At 37.2% G+C, this 26,767-nt stretch overlaps 1 protein-coding gene and 1 pseudogene across 1 annotated transcript; one reads left to right on the top strand and one right to left on the bottom strand.

The window, feature by feature from the left end:
• Positions 1-331: 331 nt before the first annotated feature.
• LOC136283923 (uncharacterized) lies at positions 332-2,032 on the bottom strand. Its single transcript, XM_066173489.1, has one exon. It carries the CDS (start codon positions 2,030-2,032, stop codon positions 332-334), a length of 1,701 nt encoding a protein of 566 aa, XP_066029586.1.
• Positions 2,033-7,994: 5,962 nt separating this feature from the next.
• On the top strand, positions 7,995-24,931 carry LOC136283924 (uncharacterized; annotated as a pseudogene).
• Positions 24,932-26,767: the final 1,836 nt, after the last annotated feature.

The raw sequence follows: 26,767 nt of genomic DNA on the forward strand, positions 1-26,767 counted from the left end.
AAGAAGTCAGGACCACAAGGTCGATTGCCAAATAAGCATCATATCTCTAACTAATCCTGGAGCCAGTAATAAAGTCCCTACATGATCAATGATGTAATACTTATTTTTCAAGAAAATTTCAAACTGCATCGCATTTGTTCAATTTTAATTGAAAAATTCCAACGCATCAAAAAATAAAAGCTTTCATTTTGGGCATGAAACTTTAGTCACAAGTTACATCATGCCCAGTGAAAAATAAAGGCCTTGTGCTTATTATGTGAATTGCATGATTATTGATGCAAAGCACCAATTTAACCTCAATAATGATTAATCTGTGAACTAAGTGTGAGTTTTAAATAATGATTACTTTGCGAGTTAGATCTTCAAGCCAGGTTGCTACTGCAATGCGTCCCTCTGTGGTCACTGCAATCCCATGTAGGGAAGAGGGCTCTCCTATATGGATAGGAGTTTCTCGCACAAACTCACCATTTTTGGTGTATATTGCTATATACAAGATTTCTGAAGAATATTTCTCACCACCGACCACGACGACTTGTTGACTTTCCCTGTGAAATGCAATTTTTGGAAACACCAGACGCCTTTGCAGATCAAAATTGTTTAGATGGTCACCTTCTTCACTGAATATGTGAACACGTCCTGAAATCGATTGTTCCACCACCATAACTGTGCCATCACTTGCAGTAGTGATGTCGCAGGGGTTACACAAGATTTGTTCTCCAAAACTGCGAACAAACTGACCGTTAGTCTCATAAACATCCACAGTCCCTTTTTGTTCTCCATGTTTACATATCAGCACCACCACTTTACCACTATCACTGACTGACAGTTCACACTTGCAGTCGAAGCCCGCTGCCAAGACGCGAAGCTTGTGATGCTGGTGAGCAGTTTTGTTATACTTCAAAATCCAGTACTGGTCCGCATAACTCGCCTCTTGGACCAGCACATAAATGTTGTAATCCATGTCCGTGGCCAGACGAACCTTACATTCTGAAATCGATAGCCTACCGCTGTCATCAGTAGGAGGAAGAAGTCTGAAACGTTGCACAAACTTGCCACTCTTGTCGAACACCTTGATAGTCAATTCATCGTCTGTTACAATATATTGCCCGTCTGAGTTGGTAGCGATACCAATTGGTTTATTTAACCCGTTCTCCTCTTCGCCATTATGACCAAGTATCCATGATACACTACAGTTCTCCATACCCTGTTTGCAAAGTATTTTTGCTACTCTCCGGTCTCGCAGCAGATCAACTTTTTCCTTCCCTGTATCAATCATGGTCAATGGTGGTGCTGGTTCTTTTGTAAATGGTTCATTTGTATATGGTTCTTTAACGGATACTGTTTGTGTGACATCGTAGGCGACACGATTGACAAGACAGACACCGGAAATAACTTTCCGTCGTTCTTCTTTGTTAAATAAACTCTTCACTGCCCTGATTCCTGTCTTGAGCTGTTCTTGAAGACTTTGCTGAACTACTGGCAGACCGTTTAGCTCTTCAATACACACGTTACATGATGTTACAGCATCTGCGGGATGGTCTATTGTTTCTAATACTGTTGCCATCACTCGGTACTGCATTGCCAAGATGCGGTCAGTTGTTGATAGCGCTTCATTAGAAAAGGCATCCGTTGCTCTTTCACGAGCACTTTTGAATCTATCCTTTGATTTGGCGAGCTTTCTTGTGCCAGATTCAGTAAGCTCCAAGTGTTTCATTCCTTCAGTGAGCGACAGAGCTTCCGCACAAGCCGCTTGTGCTGTATCCGCGTCATACTCCCTCCTCGACCTTGTCTCTTCAAATACTCCATACAGCAGCTCGATTCCTTCTCTAAAGAAGCTAATACTTGCTAACAAATCTTTCTTTGATAATCCATCCAGCTTGGACTTCATGTCATCGATTTCTCGCATGATGATGCCGCGAAACTGTTGATCTGTTACGTCGCCATCTTTAAGCTTCTCTGCTGTCTCATATCTGCCTTTATCCACAAGCCATCCAATAGTCGCTTTGAAAACTGCTGTTATGATCGCAGACATTATGTCAGCTTGGAACTTAGTAATCACAAGAAATCGAGAGCTTTTTCCAGCGAATCTTCACAATAAGCAGCAGTTCTCAAGCGTCGATGAACGCAAAGAAAAAAACAAACGATAACAAAATTTCACAGATGATTGCAATTTTAGAATGAGCTGTCAGCCCAGAAAATGAAACAAAACAAAGCACAACAAAGAGAAAGCAATCAAGGAATGATGGCGTGAAGATTTACAGCCTCTTCAAAGAATACTTTGTTGGAAAAACATATTTCTCTTTGAAAAGCTATGTTGCTCATTGCAGACACTTAAATAGGCCGTTGTGGTCTTAAGTTCTTCCTTTCGCCAATGAATGATAATGTGAGCATTAGAAATCCCTTACAGGTATCAGCAAAAGAACAATTTAAAGCTCTCTTTGTTTTGTTTAATAAAATGTAACTCGTGATCATTGAAATTTTCAATTACGTTACGGCATCATTCAACTTCTCAATGGAAATGTTGTTTGATGCCCGAGGCAAAAAAGGATGATTATTGTTCATGAATCTTCCTTAGTTGTTTGCTTTGTTCTCAGCTGTAATGTGTTTTACTTATACTGAGTTCTTTCTTTACCTTGTTACCCGTAAATAACTGTTATACCACAACTGGAGCTGGAACGGGTTTCTTCAACCAAATTACTATTTATCGGGTTATGGCCCTACACACAAACGATGTAATTTACATCTAGAATGATTGGAATCCCTTCTCACAGCATGGGTTGAAAAGCGCGCCGTGTGAACTCAGAGGGTGAAAGACTGAGGTGTTATTTATAGATTCAAACCCATACGCTAAATCAAACATATATCGTTATCGTCCGGCTTTGCACTTTACAGTTGGCAAAGGAAGGCTACGGAACATAACCTATCTTTTGTTATGAATAATTTGTGTCTTAGGCACGTTTCTGCCATTGAAGTGTATATAATTAACATAAAGACCATGTACGGAATGTACTCCAGACAACCGCGATTTTTAAGACTGTTTCTTATATTTTTATTGTCAGCGAGAAGAACTTGAAATCTGAAACATTTCTCAAAGTTGCCACTGTTGTCAAACACCTTTATTGTCAATTCACAGTCTACTACAAAATTTTGCCCGCGTGTCTCACGAATCATTTCTATCCAGTGCTCCTCTTCACCATCCTGATCAAGTATCCATGATACATTACGATGCTCCATATCCTGTTTACGCAACGCCTTAGCTATTCTTACATCATGCAGCAAGTCAACTTTTTCTTCTCATGTATCAACTGTGAGCCATTCCAGGAGCAGTAAACTCCTACTGCATATAGATTGTGTGAAACTTTAGGCGAGACAATTGACGGGACAGACACCGGAAATGATTTTCTTTGTTCTTCTTTAATGATTAAACAAACCCATTAAGGGCATAGATTCCTGTCTTGAGCTGTACTTTAAGAATTTCCTGAACCGCTGATAGACTGCGTTTAGCTCTTAAATACACATTTTACTTGCTTCTGCACTGAGCATTCACGCGACTGTCTAATTTCTGGTTGGTACTGTAACCATCACTCGGTTCAGCATTTCTAAGATGTGGTCCGATGTTTATAGTGCCTTCCTTCTACATAGCTCGACAACTGTGCCATGTGACCCCTCCTGGTTAAATAAGTTGTCTTAGAACACAAGCATAAACATTTACTCAATAAAGCATGAAAAAAATATCATAACAGCAATGAATTTAAATTTCTGGACACGATAAACAACTAAAGCGAAGCAGTGGAAAGACCAGGACTGAAAAACCAGCCCTAAATCCTGAACAAATCCGAGAATGATAAAAGTCCAACAGAAGCTATGAATATCCCAAGGAAAATAAACAGCTTTACAGTTCAGTAATTACAAAAGTGATCTATGAGATAACCCTCTTGATAAAAAAAGCATTCCATAAAATACGGAAGTTTTTAAGAATATTGAATAAGTTTGTCCCAACTTTCAACTTATATTTCTCATAACATGTACAGAAAGATTCATGGGGCCATAAAATTTTCATAACTCGTCAGTCAGCTCAGTTAAACTTATCCTCCATCTCTAATGCAAAACTTCGTTCTGCCGAAGGGCTAACGCTATGAAACCTCAGCTTCGAAACTCCTTACGGAGGCCAACCCACGATAGCAACTCAGTTGATGATACGAATTTTTTTTTTTTTCTGGGGGGGGGAGGGGGGTAAAAACAGTTTTGTTAAATATAGCAATGCCAATAGAACCAAGAACGAAAGGGCCGGGAAAGCAGAAAAAATTTTATGACACGAAATAAAACAATAAGTAATTCTAGCATGAGTCACAGAAGTGTCATTCGCAATTTAGACAATCGTCAATCCAAATTACTGGGGCCACCCTACCACAACAGATCTCACAAGAATGAGAAAATGAGTCAGCTATCTGAAAAAGGATTCAACTTTCCCAGAAAAATTCTGTCCTCTGGCGTCAGAAAAAAAAAAGAGCTCCATTTGCGCAATTGAGCCTCAGTTCACTAAAGGATGTTTCAATCTAGCCTCTTCTTACGAGGCATGGAGAGTCACCACACCATAAGAAAGCAGCTTTGGCAACTGACTCGTTCATTGCACCAAAAATGCAAACACGACATCAATATTATTCCAATTCTACCAGTTACCCCGTTTGCCAGTATTCTACCTTTGAGAAACTGGTTATAACAACTCAACTAATCTCATCAGCCTGAATTTAGGTGGGTAAACAATGATTACAGAAACCTGAGGTCATCGAACACGTACGCAACCAAACCACTTCTATTCTGGCAGATATCAGTAGAAATTGGCAAAGTACCTTTAAAAAGTTCTGCATGTTTTTGGACTGTTAGGAAAGAAAATAAAACAAAACAACAAATATAAAAACGAGAATATGGAAATGTGCAGAACGGCCATGGGTACAAGAGCTCCCGGAATTTCTTTGTTGTTGCTTTTTTTTTTTCTAAATACTAGAAAATTTCTCGTTTCTGATGGGAGAGTTTCGATTCAACTGCCACAAGGGTAGTTACTATATATGACCCTCAGAAATCACATTTGTAGGATTCCCCTCTTAAAATGATGTTAAGGTTCTAATATCCACCGAATTAAAAGTGTAATTTCCGGTGAAAAATGTTTACCGTCATTTTTTTCATTTTTTTAGCCACTATTGATCTTTTTGATATACGTTTTTGTATAACAGACGACGAAAAATTTTTTAGTCGGAAACATTTTGAGCCGGGGCTTATCAATTGTAATAATTACAATGTGCTCTAGTCATATCTAAAATACATTTATTCCTTGCGAGTTACATGGAAAAAATCCGTCATCAGCTGGCATCTATTGCTTTGAAATATGTACAAACAATGAAAAAGGGAAAAAACGGAATAATTTGATTAAGATTACCACAACATATGTAGAAACCTTTACCTTTAATGAGATAGTCGTGCCCAGTATGTTCTAAACGTCGTCAAAATGTTTTCAAATATATTTTGATTTTTTCTCGTAAATGAATTCAGAAACTAGTAAGTTAATGTTTAGTATTCGTTTAATTTTCTTGAGTGTAATCACCAGTTGTTTCATACAAAATCGCACCTCAGACTCGGTAATGCGTCGATCAATTCGAAGCTTCAACATCTTCCCCCCCCCCCCTCCCCGCCTCTGAACATTTGATTGTTGTCCGTACCAGGGTGGGGTGAAAAGCTTAAACCAGAACTCTGAAGTCTTTCCAGCGGAATGAGCGTGGTTTGTAATTTGATATGGAGGCTCTTAATGATAAGATACTAAAAAAAGGAAGATCAGATCCAGCATTTGGGTGAGGAATTAAAAAATAACTTTGACTTTAGGAGGCGGGAATTTGAGCGAACCAATCTTGAAAAGTTCAAATGCCCGGGGGCTGCCCTTTGCATCTGACGCTTCGAATTGATCGACGCATGAACGTTTGACTGATTAACTTTTCAGGACAGGAATAAACCCGTTGGTAACATATCAGCGGGCTATGTCAAACAAGGCTGTCTGAGTAAAATTTCCGTAAACTCTTCCCTTCTGCGTTAAAATTATTTTGAACTGAAGTAACTCAGAGTGGTTTCTTTACATTCATTCAAAGCCGAATCGCGAGCACTTTACATCCGTTCTTACGGGATGGTTTCTACTTACATGTACAACTGGCCGTTTATACTCCTAGCGCTTCCGTCGCTTTTTATCTCAATCAGTTGCGGTCATGGTAAGTAGTAAGCCTAAAAAACAAGCAGAGGAGCAGTTATTCAAGGAAGCTCAAATAGGACACAAGAAAAAAACAAAAGTGAAACTATCATTCTAAAAAAAAGGTTTCTCAACGACCCTATTTGGCAAGTCGGATTAGATGATCGTTTATACTTTCTTTTACGACCTGTGTTTGTTTTTCGAGTTCAAATTTGAATGAAGCCCTTTTCCTTCGATGGATCCATCCAAGTAAAGTAGGTTTGGCGTTAACATCGATCGGATCAACATTCCTTCTCGGAATGAGCTCGGTTGTAATACTCGGTTTGGCCGATTGCTTATCGATTTCGAAAGATCAATCCGATGTATGTTCGTGGAGGCAATGTGTGCAAGGGGCTCGAGCGAAATGGTGGCACATATCGATAAATTAAATGAAACAAACTTTAGCAATCCATGCCAGCTAGTACTGGACCATACAAAGATGTAAGTGAGTTAGTTGTTGAGGTAATGAAAATATCTGGAATCGCTGAATGTCGAAGCCGCAATTAGGAAAGGTGTTTGCGTGGGTAATGTAATTTAAACTGTACGTTTACTCTCAGTTTTTTGTTATTTGCGGTATCGCCAAACGCGTTATGTGTCTGATTTGAAACCTTATGAGTGCTCGAGTGATACAGGCACTGTGCGTTCGGAATTATACTAAGGAGTCCAATTATCCAATCGATCAAAAAAAGAGAGAAAAAAGATAATAATGAAAATACCAAATCGAAATGCTGTTTTTAGGTGGCATGTACACATAAAATTGACTTTGTGGCTGTAAATTGTGGAAAGATCGTATTTTTCTTGACTTTTGGATGTGTACTGAACCTGTCATAACAAGTCATGATGTGCTTTAGAATGAAAGTGAATGACAACCAAACTTTAATTTAATGCATGTACTGTAGTTTTTGATCTGTCCTAGTCAGACATGTCACTGAGCTCAGCAATAGAGAACAGAAGAAAAAAAAAACCACAGTTTTAGTTGAAAAATAATTTGCCTAAGCAATGTTCTATATCCAAGTAATAATGATTATAAATATGGATGTTACAAATAGAAGTTACATATTAAACATTTTGAGAGTTTAAGGGTTAACATTACATGTACAGATGGTACAATTAAACTTTAATGCTGTCTGCTACATATAATTATGGTTAATACAGTTTTCAACATGTTGATCTGGAAAGTAACCTGATCTACAATTGGAATTGATGATGTTTGGTGCTCAGAAAATGGTCAGGACTAAAGGTATACTGCAGACTGCAGATAGATCAAACAAGTTTTCAAAATAATGAAAGCATTCAAGATTATTATTAATAACATCAGTTTGCTTGAGAAGGAAAATTTGCACTTTAAATCACCTATTTGAACTGATTCATAAACACGAAACAATGGGCTAATGTTTGAGAAGAAATTTCTTTTACATTTTCCATTGCAGTCTAGTTAAAAATGATTCTTACAAACTAAGCATACCATTTTAAATTTAAAGATGCCAAAGGCACTATTAATCAATGAAATCAATGATTGTTTATTTTTGATGTAATCTTGCAGAAAAGGAGAAAACCCACAACACAGCTTGATATGCATGCTTAATAAATTGTGGTAAACAAATTTACCCTTGCCACTGAAGTCAAGAAATACAATTCTATTAAAGCAGCAACTGCAGGGCTATGAATAATTTTATTCCTCTTACATTCCCAACAATATGTGTTTATTCATTTATTTTTGTCATGTAAAGAATGTTTAAGTACTCTTGGTATGGAGAATGGCCGCATCAAAGATGCTCAAATCACTGCATCTTCACAGTGGGATGGAAATCATGCAGCAATCCAGGGAAGATTGAACTTCAAGGCTGGTGGAGGCAAGCAAGGAGGATGGTCAGCTGGGAAGAATAATGGAAATCAATGGATACAGGTGGCTCTTGGCAGTTACACCAAATTAACAAGTATAGCAACACAGGGAAGGAATGCTCACAGCCAGTGGGTAACGGCATACAAGCTGCAGTACAGTGAAGATGGAGTGAAATTTTACTACTATAAAGTATCAGGACAGAGTTCACCTAAGGTATGTCTACTGCCATGTGTCACCTACTGAATGATTTTCAGGTGTATCCTTTTGGTATGTGTAGAAAATGAACCTTTAAATGAAGGAAAATCTGTTGAAGTTCATGTCGTTTCCTTTGAAAATGGCTTGGGTCACAAGGAGAATATTAAATAGGCTGTCTTTTCATAAATAATACTGGATGCAGTCTTGTATAACATTCTTGAGGGTGCTTCGTTTACAGACTTTATTTCATCTAGTTTAAAATTACTGATGATCCTTGTAATCTGATTGGCTCTCATTGGTGCAATTAATTCATGAGCTTTAAATCACATATTTTCCCTGCTAATAAGGAAGCCTTACCAAGACACAACAACCAATCAGATTTCAAGACTTGTTTACAAAGAAAGCAATCAAATTGCAAGAAAATGAAAAACAACTTTTGTAACCTTCTACAAACCAGCTCACTACTAGATCAATAAAAATATTTGTAGACAAAAATCCTTATCTGAGGGACTAAATTTGCAATTTCAAACTGGACTAGGTAATTAAGGGGTAATTGAACTTCATGTTGTGCAATTTTTGTCTGATTTCAAATCATGCACATGATTTCAGACCTAATTTTTTCAAAGACCACAAATTGCACTCACCCTACGGGCTCGTGCAATTTTGTTAGTCTTCAAAAAAAATCACTTGTGCCTATTTATTCCAAATTGCACTCGAAATCATGTGATTACTGAGACAAATTGCACAACACAGAGTTCAATTATCATTATTTTTTAGGCAACTTATAACTGATAATTACTTTCACAACTAAAATTATATTTTGTCACAGTTAAATCATTATTACATGAATTGAATAATATTTTGGCATCAAAGTGATGCCAAAAATGTTGGCATGTAGGTGATTGTGCTGTCTATTCCTAAGCATGAAGAAAAAGGGAAACTCAAAGGAGGAAAGCCTCTTAAATCATGAAACAAATTACCATTTATCTTGTTGTGTGATAGACCAAAAAAAGAAAGAACTTTTTCATGTTGTGTTTCTAATTTGATGGCCTTATGATTGTTAGATGAATGATGGCAATAAAGTTCCCTTATATGCTTTTTTTCTGACCTCTAAATTCATACAATCCAGAGTTGATTTTAATTAGTGACTATCACTCAGAATTGTTTGTCTATTCTCTAGCGAGTTTACAATGTAACCTCAGATTAGTGCTGAGTGTGCTTTATTATGTCATTGCAGGCCAAAAATTCAGCTGGCCATCACTGCTTTTTCATCCAGTGAACTTTACAAGCAGCTTGCACTTAGCGATAACCTTTTGATTGATTATCTTTTCTTTGGTGTTTTTCTCTCCTTCAAAGTCCCACATGACACCCCAACCTTCTGGCTAATGGATTGCAAGTAACCATGACTGGGTATTAATGAAAGACCCAGTGCTTTAACTATATCATCCTTCAAATAATTATTACTAGTGTGCACTCAGTGGTTTAAATCTCCAGAAGATAGAAAGGGAATTTTTTTGCTCTCCTTGTGTTGGAAAAGTCTTTAACCTTTAAACCCCTAAGAGTGACTGGCATCTAATTTCTCCTTACAATATCAGTTCTGGATCACACACTAAGGTCATGGGAATAAAAGAAATGATCGCCAAGTAAACTAGCTTGTGATTGTTAGACAAATTCTCCTTGTCAGAACCTTAGGAAAAGTATAGCAAACAGTATGGAGAATATGCATACTGATTTGTTAGGATGTTAATTAGGGATTAAATTAATATATCTTAATAACTATATATCTATATATATATATATTTGCTTTGTTTAAGCAACACTCAATTAGACAGAATACCTTAGGTGAACAGAGTTCACGTAAGGTGAATGTAGAGGCAGTTACTTGGTGTAAAACTGTTAAAAACAAATCCTTATATCTGCGCAGTATAGAGGTGACAGTTATAATATGTTGCAAGTATTTCTTAATTTTACTTGAATGTATTTGTAGGTATTCAAAGGAAATAAAGACAGAGACAGCATTGTTTATCACCAGTTAAACCCACCCATCAAAGCTCGCTACATCAAACTTCGACCAACAGACTACCTTGTCGGCACTAATCACTTTAAGTCTTTCTTTTTTGATCCCGTCGTTCCATCCGAGGTGGACTTGGAAATCTTGGCTATACCCAGTAATAAAGTATATGGCCTATATTCTTGCCCGGTTCATCTTCTAAAATCTGGGCGCCATATCCTTTCTCCACTCTTAGCTGCCATGATGAATAAGTCTATCTCAACGGGTATTTATCCCCATCTTTTGAAGCATGCCAAAGTAATTCCTATCTACAAATCGGGAGACGAAACTGATCCATGTAATTACCGCCCAATTTCCCTCCTTTCTGTCTTCAATCGATTATTTGAGAAATTGATGGCTAAACGTCTTAAATCACATTGCGAAAAAAACGGTATCTTTTTTACTTCTCAATATGGATTTAGAGACAAGTGTTCAACCCAACATGCAATTTTAGATATCTTAAGCAAAATTCAAACTAATATTGATGCAAAGTTATTCTCTTGTGGTATTTTTATTGACCTAAAAAAGGCTTTTGATACGGTGGATCACTCAATCTTACTGCACAAATTATATCATTATGGAGTCAGAGGAATAATTAATAACTGGTTCTCTTCGTACTTGTTGAACAGGAACCAGTCGACTCAAATTGGTTCAACCGTGTCGAATATAGAAGAGATAGTTTGTGGTGTCCCTCAAGGGTCTGTACTTGGCCCCCTTCTCTTTTTGATTTATGTTAACGACATTTACCGTTGCTCCCAGATTTTTGAGTTTTACCTATTTGCTGACGATACTAACTTGCTTTATTCAAACAAAGATCTTAAGGATCTTGAAAAAGTTGTTAATGATGAACTCGCAAAAGTGGGTGACTGGTTGGACGCAAACAAACTTTCTCTTAACACTAGTAAATCTAACTTTGTTATTTTCCATCCTTACCAACGCAAATTGGACTACATAGTTCACTTGAAAATTTATAATAACGATCTTAAAAAAAGTGTATCTCTAGAACAAAAAACTTTTGTGAAATATCTAGGAATTCTGATAGATAATAACCTCTCTTGGAAGTATCATATTGATTATATCTCATCTAAAGTTAGTAAAGGAATTGGTATAATTGCCAGGTTAAGACATCTTGTCCCATTTGCCACACTTCTTAACATCTACCGCTCCTTAATTGAACCCTATATCTCTTATGGTCTTATTGCCTGGGGACAAGCTGCTAACACTCATTTAAATAAGGTTCTCATTTTACAAAAACGTGCTCTACGACTAATGTATTTTGCGGATAGCAAATCTCATAGTGCCCCGCTATTTGTTAACTCCAGAATCTTACCAATAACTATGCTCTATTCTCATTTGGTTTCCTCTTTGATGCATGACATTGATAATCACCGTGCCCCGTCTAATATTTCTATGCTCTTTATCCACTCCGAGCAGGTTCATCACCATTTCACAAGATTCTCAGCAACGGCTAATCTGTACGTTAAAGCGTCTAGAACTAACCAACTTTTATTTTCTTTTGCTAGAATAGGTGTAAGATTGTGGAATAGCATCCCAAAAGAACTTCGTATTAAAAACAGAACCCCGTTTAAGCGTGAACTTAAAAATCGCCTGTTAAAACTTTTGGAAAATGAGGAGATGAATGTTGATATACGCTGCTCAGAAATTTGTAAATATCTCTTGATAAAGTAACTCTTCGTTTAAGTCTTGTTTCAATTGTATTATATATCTTGATAACTTTGCAATTGATTATTTAATTATTCAACGGACTTAATTTTATTTTATTTTATTTAACAATTGTATTTTTATTAATGATTATCTTTGTTTAATTGTATCGGTATGTGATCCTTAGCAGAGACAGCACTTGTTTTAGAAGGGTGGCCCGCCTAGAATAGCTTGCTAATTGCGGGTCACCTAGGACTGTGATAATATTGTATTGCTAACAAATAAAATTGAATTGAATTGAATTGAATTGAATTGAATTGGAAATAAAGACAGAGACAGCATTGTTTATCACCAGTTAAACCCACCCATTAAAGCTCGCTACATCAAACTATTATTATAGACTGAGGTAACAGTTATAATATGTTGCAAGTATTTCATAATTAAGTCATCTGCAAATACCAAGGGGCTAAGCCCCTAATCATGCATTCTACTATGGAAAAAATTAATTATACCACATATCTAGCCTTTGACTTTCTCTTGCATATTTACAACAAGTGCAATCAACCTGTTACAATTTTAAATGTAAGTTGAAACTGACATAAACAATAACATGACTGTGGTAACTGATTATTAATTTTACTTGTATGTATTTGTAGGTATTCAAAGGAAATAAAGACAGAGACAGCATTGTTTATCACCAGTTAAACCCACCCATCAAAGCTCGCTACATCAAACTTCGACCAACAGCATGGTATGGTCATATATCACTAAGGATGGAGCTGTATGGTTGCTCAGCAGGTAAGATTGTTGTCTTACATGAACTTATTTGGCACTGAAAAATGGATGGATGAAACACATGTTTTGATTATAACCAGTATAATGCTGAAATGGATAGAACAAGAAACTGTAGATTGTTAGATACTACATTATGAGATGCGTAGAACATTTCTGCTTGATCCAAATTTTGTGTAATTTTTTAATTTTTACTAGAACTGTATGTACCTACCCTCAAACATACCTACATACCTCAGTACATAAACACATACACATAAACTGTTCTTTTACCTTCTGTATTTCTGTAAAGAATGTTCGGCACCTCTTGGTTTGGAGAGTGGACGCATTAAAGATGCTCAGGTCACTGCATCTTCAGAATGGGATAGAAATCATGCAGCAATCCAGGGAAGATTGAACTTCAAGGCTGGTGGAGGCAAGCAAGGAGGATGGTCAGCTGGGAAGAATAATGGAAATCAATGGATACAGGTAGCTCTTGGCAGTTACACCAAATTAACAAGTATAGCAACACAGGGAAGGAATGCTCACAGCCAGTGGGTAACAGCATACAAACTGCAGTACAGTGAAGATGGAGTGACCTTCTACTACTACAAAGTACCGGGACAGAGTTCACCTAAGGTAAATGTAGAAGCAGTTACTTGGTTTAAAACTGTTAAAAACATATCCTTATGTCTGCTCAGTATAGAGATAACAGTTATAATATGTTGCAAGTATTTCATAATTAAGTCATCTGCAAATACCAAGGGGCTAAGCCCCTGATCATGCATTCTACTGTGGAAAAAGTTAATTATGCCACATATCTAGCCTGGCATTCAAAATTGGAGTTTCTGGACTTTCTCTTGCATATTTACAGCTAGTGCAATCAACATGTTATAATTTTAAATGTAAGTTTAAACTACCTTTTTAAAATGGCATGACTGTGGTAACTGATTATTAATTTTACTTGAATGTATTTGTAGGTATTCAAAGGAAATAAAGACAGAGACAGCATTGTTTATCACCAGTTAAACCCACCCATCAAAGCTCACTACATCAAACTTCGGTCATATATCACTTAGTACGGTCATATATCACTTAGGATGGAGCTGTATGGTTGCTCAGCAGGTAGGATTGTTGTTTTACATGAAAATATTTGGCACTTAAGAGTGGAAGGGTGAAACACATGTTTTGATTATAACCAGTATAATGCTGAAATGGATATAACAAGAAACTGTATATTGTTAGATGCTACATTATGACATACAAAAAAATTTCTCCTTAATCCAAATTTTGTGTAACTTTTAACTTTTTAATAGAACTGTATGTACCTACCCTCAAACATACCTACATACCTCAGTAAATAAATACATAGGCATAAACTGTTCCTTTACCTTCTGTATTTCTGTAAAGAATGTTCGGCACCTCTTGGTTTGGAGAGTGGACGCATTGAAGATGCTCAGGTCACTGCATCTTCAGAATGGGATAGAAATCATGCAGCAATCCAGGGAAGATTGAACTTCAAGGCTGGTGGAGGCAAGCAAGGAGGATGGTCAGCTGGGAAGAATAATGGAAATCAATGGATACAGGTAGCTCTTGGCAGTTACACCAAATTAACAAGTATAGCAACACAGGGAAGAAATGCTCACAGCCAGTGGGTAACAGCATACAAACTGCAGTACAGTGAAGATGGAGTGAACTTCTACTACTATAAAGTACCAGGACAGAGTTCACCTAAGGTAAATGTAGAAGCAGTTATTTAGTTTAAAACTGTTAAAAACATAAAATGTTGTTGAGTGTTGTTTGCAAAATCCACATTGGAATGGGCTAAGTAGACGGTTTTCTTGTAAATAACTTACTAGTTGAGTATGCACCACTCATTCAAGTAACTCTGATATTGCAGGTAAGATAGATATGGGGTGATAATTGTCAACATTGTCTTTCCTCCCTTTCTTAAATAATGGAATAACATAAGTAGCTTTCCAGACGTCTGGAACTTTGCTCTGAGACAGTGAAGCATTAATTATTGCTGTAATAGGTTTAGTGACTATTGCAGAAGCGTCCTTTAGAAGTCTTGGTGGAATATTATCTAAGCCCACAGCTTTGCCTGATTTAAGTGGTCGAATTTCAGACAGAACAGTAGATTGAGAAATATTTGTAAACAGAAAAGAAGAGTTTGTAGCTTTTGTTAAAGATATACTTGACAAGAGGTTCGATGCAGCATTTATAAATGATTTGCAAAGGTTGATAGCTGTATGTACAAAGACATTGTTGAAAGAATTTGCAATTGAGCTTTTTTCAGTTATTACTTGACCATCAACTTTTGAGTTTTGGTGATGGTTCTTTGCTTTCGGAGAGCAGGATTTTCTTAACTGTTCACCAGAATGAGTTGGGATCGCCAGCATTCTCGTTGATCAGCCTTCGATTGTAGTTTTCCTTTTCCTTTCTGATTAAATTGGTAACTCAATTTCTTTGTAAGTGGTATCTTTTCAGTCTGAGGGAAGTCCGGTGGTGTGAGCTTTTTTCTGTAAATAATCCCTTTGTCTCATTTGACGTTTGATAGAAGTATTGAGCCAAGGAAATAATTGTTTAAGCCCCTAACACGTTTTACAATAGTGGGGTGTGACGTTCTGCTATGTTGGTAAACTTATCTTTGAAGGACTGCCAAAGCTCATTAACGTCCTTATTGTTAACGTTTTCACTTGGGAGATTGAAGTCTGTGTTTTTCAAGTCCTCAAGGAATTTATCTGGGTCGTAATTTGCATAATTTCGAAATGTTTTAAGTTGTTATGGAGTCTTTTTCCAATTTATCTTTCTGACACAGAAAGACATTTCATGATCGCTTAAGCTAGTACCGGTGACGACCCCAGAGTCTTTAATGTTTTGTGGATGGTTTGTAGCAATCAGATCAATCATAGTTCTAGATTCTGCGGTGACTCTTGTAGGCTCCTTGATTATTTGAGTAAACTGCAACAATTTAAATAAAGATTTAAGTTGGTTACATTCTGGGATAGTTGAGCATTTTGATGCAAAGTCAGTGTTCCAATCTCCAAGTAAAAGCACTTCTTGACCCTTTGAGACAGCAGTGTTCAGAATGTTATTCATTTTTGAACAGAAACCTTTATCATAGTGGTTAGATGAGTTTGGAGGTCGGTATAAACAACTGGTTAGTAAACTATGCGACTTTGGAAGGGAAACTTCAAGCCAAAGGCCTTCTATGTCGGGCCTTTCAAGGTCTTCTCTTCTGTCAACCATAACATCATTGCGAACATATTGCTACGCCTCCACCTTTCCCCTGTCTGTCCTTTCTAAACAGTTTATAACCAGGAATTGATAATTCATTGTCAGGAATTGAGTGCTTTCACCAAGTTTCAGTGTGCCCAAAGATGTGAATACTAGATTTGAGTTTCCTTAACAGAAGGCGTAGTTGGTCGATTTTCCATGGTAGGCTTTAAATGTTCTGATGTATCAATTTCAAGCCACGATTATTGACAATTTCTTGAAGTTTTAAAGGAAGATCAATCTCATCTTCACTAAGATCATCGAGTGACATGTTGTTATCAGAGCTGCTCATATGACAGTGGCCTGAAGAGTCAAAATCAGGACCAAGACTCATTAGATGAAAATCCTTCTTGCATGAAGTACAGGGAAGACAAGCATCATCTGTTTTTGTAATTTTGAGACAGAGAGGACACTTTTGTGTATCGCTAACTGCAATAGGTCCAGGACTAAGCTCCACATCACCACAGAGAACGATGCAACTGGCAGCACAAACATACGTGGTGAAATATATTAGCCGAAGCAGCTTCATACATGCATTAAGTCGAGTTATTGAATGACGTATCTTGTTATCAGAAACATATTTAGGTGGCCGTGTAAGTTCTTCAGACGAAGGAAAGATACTAAGTTGACTAATAAATGCAAGTTGAAACTGACATTAAAAATGACATGACTGTGGCAACTGATTATTAATTTTACTTCCATGTATTTGTAGGTATTCAAAGGAAATAAAGACAGAGACAGCATTGTTTATCACCAGTTAAACCCACCCATCAAAGCTCTCTACATCAAACTTCGACCAACAGCATGGTACGGTCATATATCACTAAGGATGGAGCTGTATGGTTGCTCAGCAGGTAAGATAATTGTCTTACATGAACTTATTTGGCACTGAAAAATGGAAGGGTGAAACACATGTTTTGGTTATAACTAGTATAATGCTGAAATATGAATATGGCAAGAAACTGTAGATTGTTAGATACTACATTATGACATACAAAAAAAATTTCCCCTTGATCCAAATTTTGTGTAACTTCTAAATTTTCAATCGAACTGTATGTACCTACCCTCAAACATACCTACATACCTCAGTACATAAACACATACACATAGACTGTTCTTTTACCTTCTTATTTCTGTATAGAATGTTCGGCACCTCTTGGTTTGGAGAGTGGACGCATTAAAGATGCTCAAGTCACTGCATCTTCAGAATGGGATAGAAATCATGCAGCAATCCAGGGAAGATTGAACTTCAAGGCTGGTGGTGGCAAGCAAGGAGGATGGTCAGCTGGGAAAAATAATGGAAATCAATGGATACAGGTGGCTCTTGGCAGTTACACCAAATTAACAAGTATAGCAACACAGGGAAGGAATGCTCACAGCCAGTGGGTAACAGCATACAAACTGCAGTACAGTGAAGACGGAGTGACCTTCTACTACTACAAAGTACCGGGACAGAGCTCACCTAAGGTAAATGTAGAAGCAGTTACTTGGTTTAAAACTGTTAAAAACATATCTTTATGTCTGCACAGTATAGACTGAGGTAACAGTTATAATATGTTGCAAGTATTTCATAATCAAGTCATCTGCAAATATCAAGGAGCTAAGCCCCTGATCATGCATTCTACTATGGAAAAAATGATTATGCCACATATCTAGCCTGGCATTCAAAGTTTGAGTTTCTTGATTATCTCTTGTATATTTACAGCTAGTGCAATCACCATGTTATAATTTTAAATGTAAGTTTAAACTACCTTTTAAAATGGCATGACTGTGGTAACTGATTATTAATTTTACTTGAATGTATTTGTAGGTATTCAAAGGAAATAAAGACAGAGACAGCATTGTTTATCACCAGTTAAATCCACCCATCAAAGCTCGCTACATCAAACTTCAACCAACAGCATGGTATGGTCATATATCACTAAGGATGGAGCTGTATGGTTGCTCAGCAGGTATGATTGTTGTCTTATATGAACTTATTTGGCACTGAAAAATGGATGGATGAAACACATGTTTTGATTATAACCAGTATAATGCTGAAATGGATATAACAAGAAACTGTAGATTGTTACTTACTACATAATGAGGTGTGTAGAACATTTCTGCTTGATCCAAATTGTGTCTAATTTTTTAATTTTTACTGGAACTGTATGTACCTACCCTCAAACATACCTACATACCTCAGTACATAAACAGATACACATAGACTGTTCTTTTACCTTCTGTTTTTCTGTAAAGAATGTTTGGCACCTCTTGGTTTGGAGAGTGGACGCATTAAAGATGCTCAGGTCACTGCATCTTCAGAATGGGATAGAAATCATGCAGCAATCCAGGGAAGATTAAACTTCAAGGCTGGTGGAGGCAAGCAAGGAGGATGGTCAGCTGGGAAGAATAATGGAAATCAATGGATACAGGTGGCTCTTGGCAGTTACACCAAATTAACAAGTATAGCAACACAGGGAAGGAATGCTCACAGCCAGTGGGTAACAGCATACAAACTGCAGTACAGTGAAGATGGAGTGAACTTTTACTACTATAAAGTACCAGGACAGAGTTCACCTAAGGTAAATGTAGAAGCAGTTGCTTGGTTTAAAACTGTTAAAAACATATCTGTATGTCTGCACAGTATAGACTGAGGTAACAGTTATAATATGTTGCAAGTATTTCATAATTAAGTCATCTGCAAATACCAAGGAGCTAAGCCCCTGATCATGCAGTCTACTATGGAAAAAGTTGATTATGCCACATATCTAGCCTGGCATTCAAAGTTTGAGTTTCTTGATTATCTCTTGCATATTTACAGCTAGTGCAATCAACATGTTATAATTTTAAATGTAAGTTTAAACTACCTTTTAAAATGGCATGACTGTGGTAACTGATTATTAATTTTACTTGAATGTATTTGTAGGTATTCAAAGGAAATAAAGACAGAGACAGCATTGTTTATCACCAGTTAAACCCACCCATCAAAGCTCGCTACATCAAACTTCGATCAACAGCATGGTATGGTCATATATCACTAAGGATGGAGCTGTATGGTTGCACAGCAGGTATGATTGTTGTCTTATATGAACTTATTTGGCACTGAAAAATGGAAGGGTGAAACACATGTTTTGATTATAACCAGTATAATGCTGAAATGGATATAACAAGAAACTGTAGATTGTTAGATACTACATTATGAGATGTGTAGAACATTTCTGCTTGATCCAAATTTTGTCTAATTTTTAATTTTTGCTAGAACTGTATGTACCTACCCTCAAACATACCTACCTACCTCAGTACATAAACACATACACATAAACTGTTCTTTTACCTTCTTTATTTCTGTAAAGAATGTTCGGCACCTCTTGGTTTGAAGAGTGGACGCATTAAAGACGCTCAGGTCACTGCATCTTCAGAATGGGATAGAAATCATGCAGCAATCCAGGGAAGATTGAACTTCAAGGCTGGTGGTGGCAAGCAAGGAGGATGGTCAGCAGGGAAGAATAATGGAAATCAATGGATACAGGTGGCTCTTGGCAGTTACACCAAATTAACAAGTATAGCAACACAGGGAAGGAATGCTCACAGCCAGTGGGTAACAGCATACAAACTGCAGTACAGTGAAGATGGAGTGACCTTCTACTACTACAAAGTACCGGGACAGAGCTCACCTAAGGTAAATGTAGAAGCAGTTACTTGGTTTAAAACTGTTAAAAACATATCCTTATGTCTGCACAGTATAGAGGTAACAGTTATAATATGTTGCAAGTATTTCATAATTAAGTCATCTGCAAATACCAAGGGGCTAAGCCCCTGATCATGCATTCTACTATGGAAAAAGTTAAGTATGCTACATATCTAGCCTGGCATTAAAAATTGGTGTGTCTTGACTTTCTCTTGCATATTTACAGCTAGTGCAATCAACATGTTATAATTTTAAATTTAAGTTTAAACTACCTTTTAAAATGGCATGACTGTGGTAACTGATTATTAATTTTACTTGCATGTATTTGTAGGTATTCAAAGGAAATAAAGACAGAGACAGCATTGTTTATCACCAGTTAAACCCACCCATCAAAGCTCGCTACATCAAACTTCGACCAACAGCATGGTACGGTCATATATCACTTAGGATGGAGCTGTATGGTTGCTCAGCAGGTAAGATTGTTCTCTTACATGAACTTAATTGGGACTTAAGAATGGAGGGGTGAAACACATGTTTTGATTATAACCAGTATAATGCTGAAACATGGATATAACAAGAATTGGTATATTGTTAGATGCTACATTATGACATACATAGAAAATTTCTGCTTGATCCAAATTTTGTGTAACTTTTAAATTTTCAATAGAACTATTATGTACCTACCCTCAAACATACCTACATACCTCAGTATGTAAACACATACAAATAAACTCTTCTTTTTCCTTCCTTATTTCTGTAAAGAATGTTCAGCACCTCTTGGTTTGGAGAGTGGAGGCATTAAAGACACTCAAGTCACTGCATCTTCAGAATGGGATAGAAATCATGCAGCAATCCAGGGAAGATTGAACTTCAAGGCTGGTGGAGGCAAGCAAGGGAGATGGTCAGCAGGGAAGAATAATGGAAATCAATGGATACAGGTGGTTCTTGGCAGTTACACCAAATTAACAAGTATAGCAACGCAGTGAAGAAATGCTCACAGCCAGTGGGTAACAGCATACAAACTGCAGTACAGTGAAGATGGAGTGAACTTTTACTACTATAAAGTACCAGGACAGAGTTCACCTAAGGTAAATGTACAAGCAGTTACTTGGCTTAAAACTGTTAAAAACATATCTTTGTCTGCGCAGTATAGATTCTTGTTATATAATATGTTGCAAGTATTTCATAGTTAAGTCATCTGCAAATACCAAGGAGCTAAGCCCCTGATCATGCAGTCTACTACATATCTAGCCTGGCATTCAAAATTTGAGTTTCTTGATTATCTCTTGCATATTTACAGCTAGTGCAATCAACATGTTATAATTTTAAATGTAACTTTAAACTACCTTTAAAATGGCATGACTGTGGTAACTGATTATTAATTTTACTTGCATGTATTTGTAGGTATTCAAAAGAAATAAAGACAGAGACAGCATTGTTTATCACCAGTTAAACCCACCCATCAAAGCTCGCTACATCAAACTTCGACCAACAGCATGGTATGGTCATATATCACTAAGGATGGAGCTGTATGGTTGCTCAGCAGGTATGATTGTTGTCTTATATGAACTTATTTGGCACTGAAAAATGGAAGGGTGAAACACATGTTTTGATTATAACTAGTGTAATGCTGAAATATGGATATGGCAAGAATCTCTAGATTGTTAGATGCTACATTATGACATACAAAAAAAATTTCTGCTTAATCCAAATTTTGTGTAACTTTTAAATTTTCAATAGAACTATTATGTACCTACCCTCAGACATACGTAGTACATACCTCAGCACATAAACACATACACATTAACTGTTCTTTTACCTTCTTTTAATGTTGCTATTAAGCTTTAGTGGAGATTCCAGAATGTCTTCCTTTTGTGGCCGGTCAGTCAGTCCTGGGCTGGCCGCAACATGGAACAGGAAATTTATGACAGGATGAGGAAAGCCTTTAGTTTTACCAACCGCTTGTTTTCCCTCAAGTTCAAGGACTTTAGTATTGCTAAAACGTTTGCCTATAACATGTATCTTATGGATAATGTGGTCAGCAAGAATGCTCTTGCAAGCACGCCCACTCTGTCGATCAAAGAAAAGCTAGCTTTGCCCCCAAAAGGGGAGGATCTCAACAAAGGCATTGATCTGTCTTACAGCGAAGTAAGTGCGAAATCAGCACTCTCTTGCCACCTGCTCTTACGCCGGTGCTGGGAGTGGGTATGAGCTGGGCTGGCCTGGGTTGCTTAACCTTGCACGCACAAGAGCCAAAAAAAAGTGTAGTGAGTCGTGGGCCGGGTTGTTCAAAGCTGGGTTAAGATAACCCAGGGTTAATGTGAAAACTGATTTCAAATCTGAAAGCTTTAAAAAAAATTCATTTTAATGTAATTTGTGTACAATCTTAAGATTGGATGCTCTAAAAAGAATAGAGAAAATTATCCAAAAGGGCATTTGAACAAAGTAATAAAGATACAAGATTAAAATTTAACCCTGGGTTCGTGCTAATCGGCCTTAGAACAGCTGGGCTCTAATCTATGAGAATCTATTGTCTGGTGGTGCCGCTCTGATGTCCCACATTTAGGTGGGCCTTTAGTTTCCATCATTTCCATTACTCCCGCGTTTTGACTTTTTCTACGAATACAATTAGCCTTTAGCTACCTTGAACTTAGCCCAATCGCTTGTTAATTCCTTTTAAAACAACCTGCATTTTATTACTTATTTTTCACACACAGGGCAAAGTCTAGATGGGCAACAACTAATCAAGGAGCCCTCTTTGAAATATTATCGTTTTCTCTTGTTCAGTGTATCTTCACTTATTCGAGATCGCAATATATCTTTGGTTATGGTCTAGTAGAGGTACAACAGAGTTTCAATTTGCTTTTCGTTGTAAAATTACGCGGAATTTTTTTTTAGGCAACTTACTATAGACGAATAATTTTGATTTTCTCTATGTTCGAGGGACGGCGGTAAGCGTTTCTTTTGCAACCGTTATTTGGTCTCGTCACGCAACGCACTCTCTCTCCAACGGAAAATGGAGGGCGTTGGCTGACGAGACTAAACAACAGCGGCGAAGTAGACAACAGTAAGCGTGGCACCGATTTCATTTTTACTTAGAAATATTTAGGTAATAGACCACAAAATAAATTTGTGAGTTCAGATAAATTAGGTTTTTTCTGTCTTTCTCTTAAGGTGAAGTGATGCGATATTTTCGTTCTTTTGAAAGTTATGCTCTTTTCAGTTACAAAACTGAAAACATTAAGTATACAAACTGTCGCCTCTCAACCCACACAGCAAAAAAATTAACTTTTGCATGCTACGCATGCCTATGTTCTAATTTGTGTCAACTTACTTGTTTCGAATCAGTTATTTCAGTTTTTTTTTTGGTTTATACATATTTCCAATCGAGATTGTATGTACCATCCGATTCTAAAATTTTGTATGTTTATACTACTATACTTGTATATTTTCACTAAAAGCTCCTGGAGTAAATGTCCTCTGCGGCGATAAAACCATGACCATTGTCATCCCAAAGACCCTCCTCCGTGGTCTTGATTTAAAGAATATTCGACTCCTGGACACCAAATGTAAAGGCAAAGAAGGACGGACCCACCTTAGCGTTACAACATCATTGACGGGCTGTAAAACTGCCAGGAGGTATACACCTACAGCTATCATCTACTCCAACATACTGAAAATACCCGTGGCCGCTAAAAGTGCCGTAACACGCGTACGTGACATAAAAGTGCAGTTCAGCTGCTATTACTCAGCGCATGGTATAGTTTCATCGCTTGGTTGGACGCCAATTAAAACAACACTTGAGCTCCGAGAAAAGGCCAAAGGGAACTTGACACTGTCGTTGAGAATGTTTCACAACAAGGCATTTGTGAATCCTTACACAAAAGTTGATTTCCCTGTTGCTGTGGAGCTGCACAGACGATTGTACTTTGAGGTATCCGTGGCAACAGATGACAAAAAGCTGTCAGTCAGGGCTGATCGATGTTATGCCACGCCCACCCAGGATCAAAAGAATTCTCTGAAATATGAGTTTATAAAGAAAGGGTATGTTTAGTGATAAATGTTTTGGACACTTAATTTCTACTCCTTTCGAAAAATTACTCTTGGTTTATTTTGCGGTTACTTGAGACGTTTTCCTAAGCAACTAATAGTTAGTGACAAGTAAGAAAAATTGGACACACTTCGTAATCTTGAATTCCATGATGATCAACATAAGTTAAAAAAAAAAACTTTTGTTAAGGATATTCTTAGGCATAATTTCACCTTGATCAAGGAAATTTGCTTTACTTTAGCTGCCCAAGTGACGCAACAGTAAAATATCATTCATCGCCTTCTTCTCGTGCTCAGCGGTTCAGCGTGGAAGCCTTTAAGTTCATTGCTGCTCATCCCTTTGTTTTCGTCCACTGCCAAGTGACTGTATGCAATGCAACCAACCCAGGCTCCAAATGCTCGATGAAATGTCCTTCAAGTGGCCGAGGGAAACGTGAACTGAGTGATAACGTGACTTACGACGTGTACTCTTTAGTGCAGGGACCCCTGCACCTGACGCACGAGAAAAGAAAGGAGAACCGCGGGAGAATTCTGGATAAGACTGGTACGTAGATGAGCTGTTTCCGGGGACACATATTAGGGATGCATCCTGAGGATAAATTCTACCCCCGGCCCCCAGTACCCCATGGATCCCTCTTGAAAGGCCCCTCAAGATTTTTGAGTTGTGAAAAATATCTCTGATAACTTTCCCCATTCCCAAAATGATTCACCCTTCTTTGTTTGTATATTTTTTCCTGACCTAATTACAAACTTATTGTTACGACATCTTAAACCAGCATGTTACAGTATGACGCTTCGCAAGTGAGGATTTTTCAACTTTGCAGTGAAATTTCTTTGGAATTAAGTCTATATTCCCCCTTTTCTGTTACGTCCCTAGGTTCCAGTCCTCACATTCCGGAGGCTCTGTCCGCTGACAATCATCACAAGTAGCTTCAAACTCATTTACACTTGGATTTGACCTGGACTTGAACCACTGAAGGATGTTTGAGCTGGATATTCGTGTAAAGGGTGTTTCACAAGTTCGTGCCCGTTTTTCTAAAAGGCTATATCTTACTTATTTTTGCATTCTGGAAGCCGTATCTTTAAAAAATTTACCTAATTTTGCTTACTTTAACCAAGTTTTATAGTCATCCAAAAGTTGAAGGGGAAAAAACATATTTAAAATAATTTTCCGGCATCACAGAAATAATTTCTGTGATGGCTAACCGACTAATAAAAAGCACTCACTTTTCACGTAATTGTTTTTTTCTTTTTCGTAATTTTTACATCGCTATCGACCCGGAACAAATAAGAAATGTTTTTTTCTTTTTTGATTTTTTTATTATTATTATTATTATTATTATCATTATTATTATTATTATTTCAAGGTAGCTAAAGAATCGTATTAATCCTTAAAATCCTGTTATCTCTTCTACTTCTCCAGCTCAAGCATACCTCTTATATTTAGACGCTGAATAATCTCAAAAACTGACGAAAAAAATATGCGGAACAGCGACAACGGCAAACAAACAATTGTAACTTACAAATAGTTTTGATATTTAAGTTCGGTTCTTGAGGTTACTCACTGATCTAACTCAAACAGGACTGTCGAAAAGATTTGATTTATGTAAGGGTGCCTGCGCCTATATTTTTCTCATTTTGTTGTACGGAATGACAGAACTGGCTCTTCAATCAGCTGTTAGTCGAAAAGGGATTATTACTGAAGAGATTTTAAACCTGTCTTTTGTAAGACTGAATAACCACTGAATGCTAGTTTGCCGAGTTATAGAAAAACTCAGCAGCACTTTTAGGAAATGAAGATGGTTTAGGATTGGCCATCCTTAGAGGCATTGCAGGTGATCAAGTTAAGAATTAATAGTATGACATCCTACTAATGAGCCAGCAGCTTTAAACGTTAATGATGCCGCATATAGTGCTGTGATGGGACGGCAGGCAGAAGGTTACTGAACGCGAAGAATTAGAACTTTCCTATTAAGGCGCTAGCACAAGAAAATAATCCAAGATTGATTGAAGCTACTGTTTTTTCCAGTCTTTGAAAATTGAAAAATAACTGCATTAAGCTTTTGAGGTACGGGATATTGAATCGAGGTTTTAAGTTTTACGGTAGTGATGAAGAGTTATTAAGGAACATCAGCTGGTTGACAGAGCCTTTTTCTCAAGTTTAATATTTTATTTTAAAGAAATGGTGAAGGGAAATGATATGGGTATTAACTTACACATAAAAACAGGCATAGTGCTCTTACATACACGAGTGATTGGATGTTACGAGAGCATAAGGTTGACCATAATGGATAAGATGTTTTCATCCCGGAAATTCTCTGCTCAAGATATTTCTGTTGTGGTGTTCAGTTAATACTTAGGTATCCTGCTGGGGAGCTGTTGCTTGAAAGTAAAATAAATTGAAGAAACAGAATTTTGCCCTCATTTATTAGATCACATTCAAGACGTAAAGTGACTCGTTGAGCCGTTGGGAAAAAAAAAAGCGGGAAAGGTTGAATCATTACCTTCGTCATTGTCGTTATTATTTGTAAATCATTTGAGCTTTTCTCGTAATTGGGATATATTTCTTAACATACAATAGAGATGTTATCTCGCCAGCTTTAGATTCAGCAATCATCAGCCTCATTCCTTGTTTACCTACCCACTTAGTTTTCCACTTAGTTAAGGAGTCTCCAACGTTGCCCAAATCAGAGTGGCAGTCAAGTATTTGCACAACGTATTCGTAATGTTATAAGTGATTTGTCATCTACTTTTTCTCTTCCTTGTGGACTTTTAAATTCATCGAAATCGTTCACTAGGCTTTGTATCGTGATAGCACGGTGCCGTTTATAGCTGAAAGATGTTTTGTGACGTGTCTTTAAATTTTGAGCTGTTCAAAAACTGCAAATTATGGAAAGATTGTCAAAACGGACTTACAGTTAAAACCTACCATTTTAGCGTATGTCTCTTAAATTGTTGATAAGTCAGGTAACTTTCGAA

This window comes from Pocillopora verrucosa, chromosome 10 (assembly GCF_036669915.1).
Source record: "Pocillopora verrucosa isolate sample1 chromosome 10, ASM3666991v2, whole genome shotgun sequence".
Lineage (NCBI taxonomy): Eukaryota > Metazoa > Cnidaria > Anthozoa > Scleractinia > Pocilloporidae > Pocillopora > Pocillopora verrucosa.